Source organism: Protobothrops mucrosquamatus, unplaced genomic scaffold (genome assembly GCF_001527695.2).
Source record: "Protobothrops mucrosquamatus isolate PMUCROS unplaced genomic scaffold, P.Mucros_1.0 scaffold4645, whole genome shotgun sequence".
Classification (NCBI taxonomy): Eukaryota; Metazoa; Chordata; class Lepidosauria; order Squamata; family Viperidae; genus Protobothrops; species Protobothrops mucrosquamatus.
The window spans coordinates 16,762-31,090 of NW_015390544.1; the positions used below are offsets into that span (position 1 = coordinate 16,762).

At 44.3% G+C, this 14,329-nt stretch overlaps 1 protein-coding gene across 1 annotated transcript in view; it reads right to left on the bottom strand.

The window, feature by feature from the left end:
* Positions 1 to 13,970, bottom strand: part of GRXCR1 (glutaredoxin and cysteine rich domain containing 1) — a 14,950-nt gene extending 980 nt beyond the window's left edge. Inside the window, 3 exon segments of the mRNA XM_015828546.1 lie at positions 1 to 54; positions 6,114 to 6,353; positions 13,575 to 13,970. The exon segment at positions 1 to 54 is cut by the window's left edge and continues 4 nt beyond it. Of these exon segments, the coding sequence (XP_015684032.1) occupies positions 1 to 54; positions 6,114 to 6,353; positions 13,575 to 13,970 (690 nt within the window).
* Positions 13,971 to 14,329: the final 359 nt, after the last annotated feature.

A 14,329-nucleotide genomic window follows, 5' to 3' on the forward strand; every position in this document is an offset into this window, starting at 1 on the left:
TAAGAGGTCCTGCAGCTCCCCCGATTCATTCATTGACAAAATTTTCTCAGCACCCTAGAAGGAAAGAGGCAAAATCCGTTAGTTGGTGTCTGGGAGGGTAGGTGTATACGTGAGTGTCTGTGTGTGAGTAGGACAGAGAGAGAGAGAGAGAGAGAGGAGGGTGGAAGGTGGTTATTTTGGAGAATTTAACAAAGGAGAAGCTTTCTTTTTGCAAAAGGCCTTGATAGAAATCACACTTTTTTCCAGCTGAACCAAGTCAAGCCTGTCGAACAAATAACATTTGTCTAAATGGCGCTACACGATCATCGCCAAAGGTAGACCTTGCCTTGCAAAATAGGCCTTCCTATAAAAATAGGGTAAAAAGGCACTTCATCACATTTAATTTCTTCATATACGGTTGCATCAGAGATTCTTACTACACGCATAAGAGAAATTGAGGGGTTTTTGTTGTTGTTTTTTTTTAATTAAAAGTTTTATAAAAATTTTACAATATAATTGCCCCCCTCTCCAAAACCCTCCCTGCCCCTCCCCCCTCCCTCCCCCTCCACTTCCCAGAGCTAATCACAGGGTTAACAATAAAATAATCATTTTCTAACTAACATTAATCAATTATTAGAATAACAAATCTGTAAAATCCTTTAACTCTCTTTTTTAACATAAAATATACTAAGATTAAACACAATAATAATAATATCATATTAATAATTAAAAATAAAGATAAATAAACTGTGTAACTATGTAACAACAATAATACTCTAAAATTCACTCAAAAACCAAATGGAACTTTTTGGTCCCATATTTCTTCTCAATATAATCTATCCATCTTCTCCAAACCGATATTGTTGTTGTTGTTCTTGTTGTTGTTGTTTTTACAGTTCAAGGATCTCCAGCCCTGAATTCACACAGAGCTGGTTAAATATAAAGGGGGAAAGTCTATGGAGATTCTCCGTCATCCAGGTCAGGGTTGTCCCAAAAGTGCTTTTTTCAGGAGGCAACTGGAGTTTCTGGTTTTTCTCTGAAGACGTTTCGCTTCTCATCCCAGAAGCTTCTTCAGCTCTGACTGGATGGTGGGGAAGGGAAGGATTTATACTCCTTGCAGACAGCTGGTCATTTGCCTTCTTTTAGAGAATCGTTGAGGCCACTTGGAGGTTTGTCTGTGTCCTCAGTGGTGCTTTTTCAACTGGACTTTCTTGTGTTTCTTTGAAGACTTTTCGCTTCTCATCCCAGAAGCTTCTTCAGCTCTGACTGGATGGTGGGGAATAGAAGCTTTTAGTCTAGTCAGAGCTGAAGAAGCTTCTGGGATGAGAAGCGAAAGGTCTTCAAAGAAAAATAAGAAAGTCCAGTTGCCTCCTGAAAAAAGCACCTTTGGGACAACCATGACTGGAATGACTGAGAATCTCCATATATTTTTAGCCATGCAGTTTGGGATGAACACCCTCCGAGTGGTGTGGGAGTATGAATGGATTTCCAGAAAATTTTTTGCAGACTATAGGAACCATTTGCGCCACTCAGGTGACCCTGAGGACACAGACAAATCTCCAAGTGGCCTCAAGGACTCTCTAAAAGGATGCAAATGACCAGCCTTCTGCGAGGAGTATAAATCCTTCCATTCCTCCACCATCCAGTCAGAGCTGAAGAAGCTTCTGGGATGAGAAGTGAAATGTCTTCAAAGAAAAGCAAGAAAGTCCAGTTGAAAAAGCACCACTGAGGACAGAGATAAACCTCTAAGTGGCCTCAACGACTCTCTTAAAAGGATGCAAATGACCAGCTGTCTACAAGGAGTATAAATCCTTCCATTCCCCACCCTCCAGTCAGAGCTGAAGAAGCTTCTGGGATGAGAAGCGAGACATCTTCAAAGAAAAGCAAGAAAGTCCAGTTGAAAAAGCACCACTGAGGACACAGACAAACCTCCAAGTGGCCTCAACAACTCTCTAAAAGAATGCAAATGACTAGTTTTCTGCAGGGAGTATAAATCCTTCCATTTTCTCACCATCCAGTCAGAGCTGAAGAAGCTTCTGGGATGAGAAGCGAAAGGTCTTCAAAGAAAAGCAAGAAAGTCCAGTTGAAAAAGCACCACTGAGGATACAGACAAACCTCCAAGTGGCCTCAACGACTCTCTAAAAGGATGCAAATGACTAGTTTTCTGCAAGGAGTATAAATCCTCCCGTTCCCCCACCATCCAGGCAGAACTGAAGAAGCTTCTGGGATGAGAAGCGAAATGTCTTCAAAGAAAAGCAAGAAAGTCCAGTTAGTTGCCTCCTGAAAAAAAGCACTTTTGGGACTGTAAAGGGAAAAGTGATGAAAAGGTTTAGGAAGCAGCTGTGAAAAATTAAAATAACAGAGATCGAATGGGGTCCCAAATACAAAAAAGATCTTACAGAGAGAATTGATCTGCCGAAGAAGATATAAAACAATTCCATGGTTCCTTCTGCTAATCAGAGAAGATCCGATGAACATTTCTATTTAACACTCGGAAAGGGAACTTTTTTGCTGCTGTGGAGTCAAGATCCAAGCCCGTTTTGGCAGTGGGTCAGCCCTCCGTGTGAAAGCGTTTATGCAAGTCTGATGTGACCTCAACTAATGTCAGCATATTGTCAAATTTGATTGCTGAAGCATTGCTGGGGTGTCTCGCAATTCACGCAGGATTGCCAACTGGATCAGGACTGGATGACCTTTCTTCTAACCAAAGCCACGTTGGAATCAGGGTTTATTTCTGGAGAGTCGTGGCGTCACAGGATGAAAGTGAAGAGTGGGCCGTAGGTGAGGGCTTTTTTCTGCCTTTGATGGGTTTCCTTTTCTGTATTTTCTGATCTCCAACAGCGAGGGTGAAGAAAAACAAAACAAAAAAAGCATTTGCTAAAGATCAGTGCCGACACCAGCATGGGAAAAACGTAAGAAATATAAAAACAACAAGCTTTTGTTCTTTCTAAAGGCCCCTTTTTCTCAAATCAAAGGGAGACGAAGCAAGAATGGAGTCTGGAAACAGCTTGAAGTACGATGAGATGTTGGCCACCACTGTGAAATCAAAACCCGTCCCTTTGGGTGCATGGCTGAATGTGGGTCTTCCTGCAACCCAATGGGTTGGTCTATACCAGGGGTTCCCAACTGGGGGTGCGAGATGATATTCCAGGGGGTGCGAAAACTTGGGTTTTCAAAATTACAGTGTATATGCATAATTTCTTGCCGTTAGTTTGAACTTTTGTAAGGGGTGCGAGAATATATCAGAAGTGTTCTAGGGCTGCGGGGTATAGAAAAGTTCTTGACTGGTAGTGTTAAAAGAAAAAACAGGTCCAGTTCCAAGCCGGGAATAAAATGGAGGCTACTGAGGAAAGAACGAAGGAAGGAAGGAAGGAAGGAAGGAAGGAAGGAAGGAAGGAAGGAAGGAAGGAAGGAAGGAAGGAAGGAAGGAAGGAGAAAAAGTGCGTGCAAAATCTTCTGAAATGTTATTATTCTTGCAGGTGTGGGCTAAAATTTTGGAGGCTCTAATATAGGTAGTCCTTGACTTACGACCACAATTGAGGAAGGAGGAAGGAAGATGGTTGTCGGGGAAGGAGGGAGGGAGAGAGGATGGAAGGAAGGAGGAAAAGGGAAGGGAAAGGGGAAGAGGAGGGAGGAAGGAAGATGGTTGAAAGGAACAGGGAGGGAGGGGGGAAGGGAAGGGAAGGAAGGAAGGAGGGAGGGAGGGAGGGAGGGAAGGAAGGATGGAAGGAAGGGGAAGAATGGAAGGAAGGAGGAAGGAAGATGGTTGGGAAGGAAGGAAGGAAGGAAGGAAGGAGGAAGGAAGGTGGTTGGGAAGGAAGGAAGGAAGGAAGGAAGGAAGGAAGGCAGGCAGGCAGGCAGGCAGGAAGGAAGGAAGGAAGGAAGGAAGGAAGGAAGGAAGGAAGGAAGGAAGGATGGAGGAAGGAAGATGGTTGGGAAGGAAGAAAGGAAGGGGAAGGAGGGAGGAAGGAAGGAAGATGGTTGGGAAGGAAGGAGGGAGGGAGGGACGGAAGGAAGGAGAAGGAAGAAGGAAGGAGGGAGGGAGGGAGGGAAGGAAGGAAGGAAGGATGGAGGAAGGAAGATGGTTGGGAAGGAAGGAAGGAAGGAAGGAAGGAAGGAAAAGGGGGGAGAAGGGGGAGGGAGGAAGCTCAAATCTTCTCCCCAATGTTTTCTATCTTTCTTGTACGTATTTATTTTTTCCAACTGGAATCTTTAAACATCTCACTCTGATTACTGTCAGCTTCCCTGCAAACCATCACGGAGTCTTCGGTGATCCCTTTTCTCCAACCTGTTGCCAGGATGTTTGTTTTTCGTGTGAAAAGTCAACCCGCCCTCTTTTTTTAAAACACACACACACACACACACACACACACACACAAAACACCAAATCAGGGCGTTCCCTCTTGACCCACAATGCTTTCATTGTGTGTCCGGTACGAATCCTGCTGGGCAGACCCGTCGGACGAGATTTCACGATTTCACAAAGCTGATTTTTCTCTGGCAGGCCCAGATGCTCTTTGCGTTTCCCAGCAAACGTCTCCCTCTTGGGGAATGGACGGTCAGCTTTATTTCTGAACGGTCTTGGAATAATATCTTTGCTTCCCTAATCCAAGGGACTCCAAAATTACGGTGAACATCACATAGCATCTCCTCCTGTCTCCATTCTTTCAGTAATTTCAGCCAAAGTCCCTTTTTATGTAACCGTCCGGCAAATTTAACTTCAAATAAAAACGTTATATTCTTACGCCAGCAGAGGGCGCAATTCATTTTCAGATGCAGCATCCTCTATGTCTGTACATCAAAATTCAGAGGCTTGGCGACTGACTCATATTTACGACGGAATAGAATAGAATAGAATAGAATAGAATAGAATAGAATAGAATAGAATAGAATAGAATAGAAAGTAGAGTTGAATAGGAGAAAGAATAGAATAGAATGTAGAATAGAATAGAACAGAACAGAACAGAATAGAATAGAATTACAGAATAGAATGGAATGGAATAGAATAGAATTACAGAATAGAATAGAAAGTAGAGTTGAATAGGAGAAAGAATAGAATAGAACAGAACAGAATAGAATTACAGAATAGAATGGAATGGAATAGAATAGAATTACAGAATAGAATAGAAAGTAGACTTGAATAGGAGAAAGAATAGAATAGAACAGAACAGAATAGAATAGAATTACAGAATAGAATGGAATGGAATAGAATTACAGAATAGAATAGAAAGTAGAGTTGAATAGGAGAAAGAATAGAATAGAACAGAACAGAATAGAATAGAATTGCAGAATGGAATGGAATGGAATGGAATAGAATTACAGAATAGAATAGAAAGTAGAGTTGAATAGGAGAAAGAATAGAATAGAATGTAGAATAGAACAGAACAGAACAGAACAGAACAGAACAGAATAGAATAGAATAGAATTACAGAATCGAATGGAATGGAATAGAATAGAATTACAGAATAGAATAGAAAGTAGAGTTGAATAGGAGAAAGAATAGAATAGAATGTATAATAGAACAGAACAGAATAGAATAGTTGGAAGGTACTCTAGAGGTCATCTAGTCCAACCCCCTGCTCAGGCAGGAAACTCTATAACCATTTCAGACAAATGGCTGTCCAGTCTCTTCTTAAAAACTTCCAGTGTTGGAGCATTCACCGCTTCTGGAGGCAGGTTGTTCCACTGGCTAATTGTTCTCACTGTCAGGGAGATTCTCCTTAGTTCTAGGTTGGTTCCCTTCTTGATTAGTTTCCATCAAAATAACAGAGTAACAGTTGGAAGGGATCTTGGAGGTCATCTAGTCCAACCTCCTGCCCAGGCAGGAAAACCCTAGACCATTTCAGGCAAATGGCTGTCCAGTCTCTTCTTAGAAACTTTCAGTGTTGGAGCACCCACAACTTCTGGAGGCAAGTTGTTCCACTGGTTAATTGTTCTCACTGTCAGGGACTTTCTCCTTAACTCTAGATTGCCTAATGAACCTATTCCTTAATGACGGCTGCAGCACAAAGGGTTGCGAACGTAATGTGCTTCCTCTTTTTCACGTCCGCGTCGCCCTGATTTCTCACGCTTTCAGATTGAAACCGGGCAGGCAGACTCGCCTAACCTCCTCCGTTCATCCCTCGCACACTTACCCCCAGATACTGGCCTTCGATAAAGGCGACAGGGACCGACGGGATTTCTCCCAGCTTTCTGCATCTCTCAGACAGCTCCTTCCCGTAGTCCCCGTTCAGCGCAATGTTCTTCTCTACAAACTTCACTCGGTGGTTTTGGAAGATCTTCCGAACTAACTCGCATCTTTCGAAAGTGGTTCTCACCACCCGAAGGCTGGTGGTGTAGATGACGATGCGCCCGTTTTCCAAAACAGAGGATAACTGTAAACATAATGTGGGAAGGTAATATTAAAGAGGCAGAACAGCATGCCCAGTTTTTCTTAATAGCCCCAAGTCTCCCTCCCCCAAGCAGAAACCAGCTCTGTAGAAATGCAGATGTAAATAATCCATTCAGGAAGGTTGGCGGCCTCCAGCTAGAAGCTTAGGAAGAGAAAGGCACCTAAAATCTACACACCCCACCCAAACTCTAAGACAGGACATAATAGGATTAACCCACAGATGCCAAAGGGGCACACTCAGACTGAGGTCAAAGTATCTGACACAGGAAATACAAAGCCTCAAACAGGAACAGGAAACAACTCCAAACAAAAGGCTCCAGAGGGTATAAAAACTCACTCCCTACATGTGCTCTCCCCTTTTTTCTTCCAGAGCCATCTTTCTGTCTGGCTCTCCTCTTCAATAAACCGCAACCTTCTTTCTAAAGCAGTCTCCATATTTGTTTATTCCCGGCTTGGACTGAACCCTGATGAAGACTTTTTCCTTCAACAATTATATATTCTTCAAACTTGGGCCTTTTATGACTTGACTGATTGACGACCACAATTTAGGTTGCTAAGCCAGACAGTTAAGTGAATTTTGCCCCGTTTTACGACCTTCCCTGCCACAGTTGTTAAGTGAATCGCTGCAGGGGAAGGGGAAGAGACATTGTGCACAAGTTGTTGCACTCGCAATTCTCAAACACTGTGCCAATTTAAGCAGAGGCCACCTGGCATATAAGAGTGTCACTAAAGGCAAAAACACCATCATCACAGTGTGATGAAATACAGCTTTATGCTGAAACTTTGTCGCTCGGTTTCAGCTCTGCTTACTAATCTAATTAGCGCTCTCAAAGCAGCGAACACCATAATTACAATTTCAATAATAGAAATCCATTAACAGCTTAAAACAACAGGTACAAACGCAGGCGGCTACTGCATTATTACTATTTTTGGGGGGGGATAATTTATAAAATTACCAACAAGCTGTCTTTTAACCTCGGAATATTCCCTTCGCTGAAGGCGGCTTTGAAAACGTGGAAATGGTGCCCTAGCAAACCAAAATGTATTAAACAGGAAAGAAAAACAGAGCAGAAGTCATTTATATTTAAAATCAAACTAAAGATAAGAAGGTTAGATAAAGTTGAATGACCTTAAACTGAATTCAGGGTAGAAGTAGCTTGAATTCTTTCCAAGGCCAGGCACTCTGTTCTTATCAGGCTAATCTCCAGAAAAGAGTTCCAGAGTAAGCTTAGTTTTTCAAACAGGTATGCACCGGAAGAGAACTATCTAAGTCCAAAACCTTAAGATGGAGATGGAGAACTTTAATTTATCTTGCTACATGCAATCTGGTACAGAACCTCAAGGAAGGGAGGGAGGGAGGGAGGGAGGGTGAGAGGGAGAGGGAGAGGAGGAAGAAGGGAGGAAAATGGGAGGGAGGGAGGAAAAGGGAAGGGGAAGTGGAAGGGGGAGGGAGGAAGATGGAAGGAAGGAAGATGGGAGGAAGGGAAGAAAAGGGACGGGGAATGGAAAGGGGAAGGGGAAGGGGAAGTGGAAGGGGGAGGAAGGAAGGAAGATGGGGAGGGAGGAAGGGAGGAAGGAGGGAAGGAGGGAAAGAAGGGAGAGGGAGAGGGAGAGAAGGAAGGAGGAGAAAGAAGGAAGGAAAATGGGAGGGAGGGAGGAAAAGGGAAGGGAAAGGGGAAGTGGAAGGGGAAGGGGAGGAAGGAAGGAAGATGGGAGGAAGGAAGATGTGGAGGGAGGAAGGGAGGGAGGAGGGAAGGAGGGAAGGAAGGGAGAAGGAGAGGGAGAGAAGGAAGGAGGAGGAAGAAGGAAGATGGAAGGAAGATGGAAGGCAGGGAAGAAAAGGGAAAGGGAATGGAAAGGGAAAGAGGAAGTGGAAGTGGAAGGGAGAGGAAGGAAGATGGAAGGAAGGAAGATGGGGAGGGAGGAAGGGAGGAAGGAGGGAAGGAGGGAAGGAAGGGAGAGAGAGAGGGAGAGAAGGAAGGAGGAGGAGGAAGAAGGAAGGAAGGAAGATGGGAGGGAGGGAAGGGGAATGGAAAGGGAAAGGGGAAGTGGAAGTGGAAGAGGGAGGAAGGAAGATGGGAGGAAGGAAAATGGGGAGGGAGGGAGGAAGGAGGGAAGGAGGGAAGGAAGGAAGGGAGAGGGAGAGGGGGAGAAGGAAGAAGGAGGAGGAAGGAAGAAGGAAGCTAATTTTTTGTGGCCCAGGCCCAGAATGGACTTCCGGAAGTGGCATCCACACAGAGAACTGGTTCTTCACCTGTTTGAATCCCACCACTGGACCAGCCTGTCATACAGCTTCTCAATTTCATCCCGGTTGACTTGACTTACGGCAAGTCACGTAAGCAAGTTTAAAAAGAGTAGAGGGAGGACCTCGAAAGAAATTGAGGAAGGGTCTCTGCCTCGCCCTGTCAGTACAGGTAGTCCTCAACTTACAACCGCTGGTTTAGTGACCATTTGAAGTCGCAATGGCACCGAAAAGGCGATTTACGACCGTCCCCGTGCTCAAAACTCAGATGCTCGGAAACCGGCTCGTATTTATGACGGCTGCAGCATCCCGGGTTCGCACGATCCCCTTTTGCGAGGCAAAATCAAAGGGGAAACCAGATTCGCTTAGCAACCGTGTTACTCAACGAACGACGGCAGCGAACCGCTCCACAAATGCGGCCAGACGGTCATAAAACGGGACAAAAATTCACTCAACACACCGTCTTACTTCGGAACAGAAATTTCGGGTTTCTCAGGTGTGGTCATAAGTCAAGTCTGTATTTATCCTTATCTGGGGGGGGGGGTGTGTGTGTCCTTTTAACTGTCTGGAGGCAGCCTTTTCCCAACTTCCTTTCGATAATGTGGGAAGCGGCGTTTGGGGTTTTTGAATTATTTAGGGGATTTTTTTTTAATTTTTTATCACTGTGGCCTCCCAGCAGACGTGGCATTTTCACAGAAGCATCCTTGGCTGCTGGAAAAGGGAGAGTTTAAATAAGGCTGAGGTTCTTAATTAGCCCGCGATGCTTTATTCGTAGCCCCCGGTTCAGATGAGGACGTATGCTAATTATTGAAAGAAGGCAGCATTCCAAAAAAGATATATTTTTTAATGATGGTTTTTATTGTGCTGCCTGATTTCTTTGGCAACCCAAAGGAATAGTCCAACGGGGGTAGGGGAGGGAGACATGGTGGTGGTGGGGGGGGAAAGGATGAATTATAAGACTTCTGCATGGGAAATATACTTCTCCCCAGAGTCCATTTGATGTACATCTTTCTTGGCTTCGGGGGAAGTGTTTTTATTCGTGCATTTCAACGTACCCCAGGGGTGTAATAAAGCAGATATATTTCATCGTTATGTGAGTCTGCCATCTTGGATTTCAAAACACATTTGCCAAGGATTTTCTAAGGAGAAACAGAGACTGGCACCCACCTCGGAATAACAGAACGGGAAGGGATCTTGGAGGTCTTCTAGTCCAACCCCCTGCTCAGGCAGGAAACGCTAGACCATTCCAGACAAAAGGTTGTCCAATCTATTCTTTAAAACTTCCAGTGTTAGAGCATCCACAACTTCTCACTGTCAGGAAGTTTCTCCTTAGTTCTAGGTTGCTTCTCTCCTGGATGAGTTTCCATTCGTTGCTTTTTTCCTGCCTTCAGGTGCTTTGAAGTAGAGCTTGACTCCCTCTTCTTTGGGGCAACCCCTGAGATATTGGAAGACTGCTATCATGTCCCCCCTCGTCCTTCTTTTCAATAAACTGGACAGACGCAATTCCAGCAACCGTTATAGAAGAATAGAATAGAGTAGAGTAGAGTAGAGTAGAGTAGAGTAGAGTAGAGTAGAGTAGAGTAGAGTAGAGTAGAGTAGAGTAGAGTAGAATAGAATAGAATAGAATAGAATAGAATAGAATAGAATAGAAAAAATAGAATAGAAAAAATAGAATAGAATAGAATTAAAGAATAGAATTAAAGAATAGAATAGAAAAGAAAAGAATAGAAAAGAAAAGAGTAGAGTAGAATAGAATAGAATAGAAAAGAAAAGAATAGAGTAGAGTAGAGTAGAGTAGAATAGAATAGAAGAGAATAAAATTAAAGAATAGAATTAAAAAATAGAATAGAATAGAATAGAATTAAAGAATAGAATTAAAGAATAGAATAGAGTAGAGTAGAGTAGAGTAGAGTAGAGTAGAGTAGAGTAGAGTAGAGTAGAGTAGAGTAGAGTAGAGTAGAGTAGAGTAGGGTAGGGTAGGGTAGGGTAGGGTAGGGTAGGGTAGAATAGAATAGAATAGAATAGAATAGAATAGAATAGAATAGAATAGAATAGAATAGAATAGAATAGAATAGAATAACAGAGTTGGAAGGCACCTCGGAGGTCATCTAGTCCCCTGCTCAGGCAGGAAACCCTGTACCATTTCAGACAGGTGGCTGTCCAGTCTCTTCTTAAAATCTTCCAGTGTTGGAGCATTCACAACTTCTGGAGGCAGGCTGTTCCACTGGTTAATTGTTCTCACTGTCAGGAAGTTTCTCCTCAGTTCTAGGTTGCTTCTCTCCTTGATGAGTTTCCATCCGTGGCTTCTTCTCCTGCCTTCAGGTGCTTTGGAGAAGAGGTTGACATCAACATTCCAAAGTGCCGACACTCTTTCTCTCCTGCTTCTTCAAAATCCATCTTTCCCTTCCCTAGAGCATCACCAGCAAAACCACAGCATGCTTCTGCACGGCCATCAGCTTTATTAAGGCAATTCGTCCTCGGCCCACGGCCACAATGGAGCCCAAAAATTTCCGCCGCTAAGTGAAACCTTGGTTAAGCAAGTTTGGCTCCGTTTTACGACCTCCTTTGCCGCCGTAGTTCAGCGAATCGCCGCAGTTGTTAAGTTCGTAAGAAGGTTACGAAGGGAATTTGGCTGCCCCCATTTGACTTTGCTGGTCGGAAGGTCGCAAAAGAGGATCGCGTCCCACACACACACACACACACACACACACCGGGGACACTGCGACCGTCATAAATATGAAACCAGGGGCCAAGCATCTGAATTTAGATCACATGACCGTGGGGATGCCGCAACGGTCGTAAGTGAAAGACAAAAGCCGTTCTTTTGAAGACAGCGAAGTCCACATTTTGGACAGAGGGGACCGCTGGTTTGAAAGAGGGGTCAAAGAGGCCATCTAGGTCAAAACTGAACAGCCTTCCCTCAACAGAGGGGGGGGATACGACATCACCTATCTCCAGTCTACAACACAGCCCTTTCAGCAGTTCCAAGAAGGCTCCACACCCGCTTGCACCACTCAGGTGACCCTGAGGACACAGACAAACCTCCAAGTGGCCTCAACAACCCTCTCAAAGGAGGCAAATGACCAGCTGTCTGCAAGGAGTATAAATCCTTCCCTTCCTCCACCATCTAGTCAGAGCTGAAGAAGCTTCTGGGATGAGAAGCGAAACGTCCTCAAAGAAAAATGAGAAAGTCCAGTTTCCTCCTGAAAAAGCTTCTTTGGGAGAAGGATGAAAGGGAAAGAGGAAAAGGAGGAGGAAGATGAGATGGAAGGAAGGAAGGAGAAGATAGGAGAGAGAGACAGAGACAGAGACAGAGACAGAGAGACAGAGAGAGAGAAAGAGGAGGAGCAGGAAAGAAAAAGGAAGAGGAGGTGAAGGATAAGGGAAACGGAAAGGGAAAGAAAGAAGAGGAAGAAGAAGAAGGAAGAGGAGGAGTTTTTTTCAAATGGCCTCAAGGACTCTCTAAAAGGATGCAAATGACCAGCTGTCTGCAAGGAGTATAAATCCTTCCCTTCCCCACCATTCAATCCGAAGCTGAAGAAGCTTCTGGGATGAGAAGCGAAACGTCTTCAAAGAAAAACAAGAAAGTCCAGTTGCCTCCTGAAAAAAATCACCTTTGGCAGAATCTCCATAAATCTGTATTTTAAAAATTAAGTCTGGCTAATTCCATCTCACTTATTTGGGAGCTGAAAGACAAGTCCTCAAACATCCCAACACAGCCCCCTTATCCATCTCTCTGCTCCAGAGGGAGAGCAGTTCAAATTCCTGCTCCTTACATGCAGCTGAATCACCCTGTGGACTAGCATGATGGAGCCTTGTTCTGCATCCTGCAATACAAAACCCAAAGAACAAGTCCCCAGCAGTTGTTATGTCACCTTTTTTTTTTCCACGCTCGCTTTTAGAGTTCACACCCAAAGGAGGTAGAAAGGTGTTGTCATGGCAACTGCGTCCCCCCATCAGGAAGATGAAGGGGAAGAGGTTGCCATGGCGACTTTCCCCTCCACTTCAGACTTTAGGATTCATCAAGAGGGAAGTCTGAAAAGGTAAATCACCTCGCGCGTGCAGTGGAAGCGCTTTCTAGGGAGATGGGAGAGAGCCCGCTTTTCCCACGTCTACTTTGTCGTCCCTGCGAAAAACGGTCGTAAGTCGCATTTTTAGCACCATCGTGACTTTGAGCGGTCACTAACTGAAGCGTTGTAAGTCAAGGACCACCTGTATAACTCCTTGGGTTGGGTGGACAGCATTAGGAAGCGAATTGGCTAAAACTCTGATCTGTCTGGAAACCATTACATGAAACAGTATTTATTTATTTTTATTTTTATTTTTAAATGGATTGGAATGTTTAACAGAAACAGATGGGATCCTTCTCCCCATGTGAAATTGGTTGAATAATAATAATAATAATAATAATAATAATAATAATAATAATAATAATAATAATAATAATAATAATAATAATAATAATAATAATAATAATAATAATAATAATAATAATAATAATAATAATAGAGTTGGAAGGGATCTTGGAGGTCATCTAGTCTAGTTCCTGCTCAGGCAGGAAACCCTATACCATTTCGGACAAATGGCTGTCCAGTCTCTCCTTAAAAACTTCCAGTGTTGGAGCATTCATAGCTTCTGGAGGCAGGTGGTTCCACTGGTTAATCGTCCTCACTGTCCTAAAATTTCTCCTTAGTTCTAGGTTGCTTCTCTCCTTGATCTGTTTCCATCAGTTGCTTCTTGTCCTGCCTTCAGGCGCCTTGGAAAAATAGCTTGACTCCCTCTTCTTTGGGGCAGCCCCTGAGATATTGGAACACTGCTATCGTGTCCCCCCTCGTCCTTCTCTTCATTAAACTAGACATCCCCAATTCCAGCAACCGTTCCTTATATGTTTTAGCCTCCAGTCCCCTATTGAGAAGGGAAGCAGAGAAAGGGATCAAACAAGAGCAAAACCCCATCACTTACCTCAAAGACTTTGCCTAAGTTGTCAAAGAGGACCTGGCCAGCGCTGACTTTATGCTTGACCCCTCTAACCGTCCCGTTTTTGCTGAGGATGTTGATCCGTTTGGTACCAAACCCCCTTTCTTTGGAGGCCCTCACAAAGGAGAACATGTCCCCTGTCTCCGTCTCGTTCTCATCCCCTTCGGAGCTGAGGTGTCCGTTGTTCTGTCCATCCGACCCACTGAGACGGCTGTTGGGGTCGGTTTCCGAGCTGCTGGTATACTCCGAATCCAAGGAGTCAGAACTTTCTCCATCGGTGTAGACCTCCTTCAGGATTCTTCCGCTGTGGGAAGAGGCGATGCGGAATCGGACTTTCCGCGGAGGCCTACCCTCCTCAACCAGGGTGTTCCTCTTCAACATTGCCCTATCCATCGACGGGACCCGCTTACATCATCCCGGTTTAGTTTGTCATTAGAGAGCGCCAGATTCTCACACTTATAACAATATCATAGTTGTCTTCCAGTGACAACAGGAGAGCTGACGTGAAGCCACCCGCTAAAGGAAAGAGGATGCCGGAGACGTTAACCGCACCGTTCTGCACTGAATTATGGATGGCCCGGTGTGCTATGGTTACCTTTTCACTTGCCACCTGTGTAACGAGAGCCTTGATGCAATATTCACGAAAGAATACAGCGAGCCTTGTTAATAAAAACGGGGATCGCTCACAAAGATGACAGCGAGGTGCAGATAGAAATATACCCTCTTTCCATAGCAAAGAA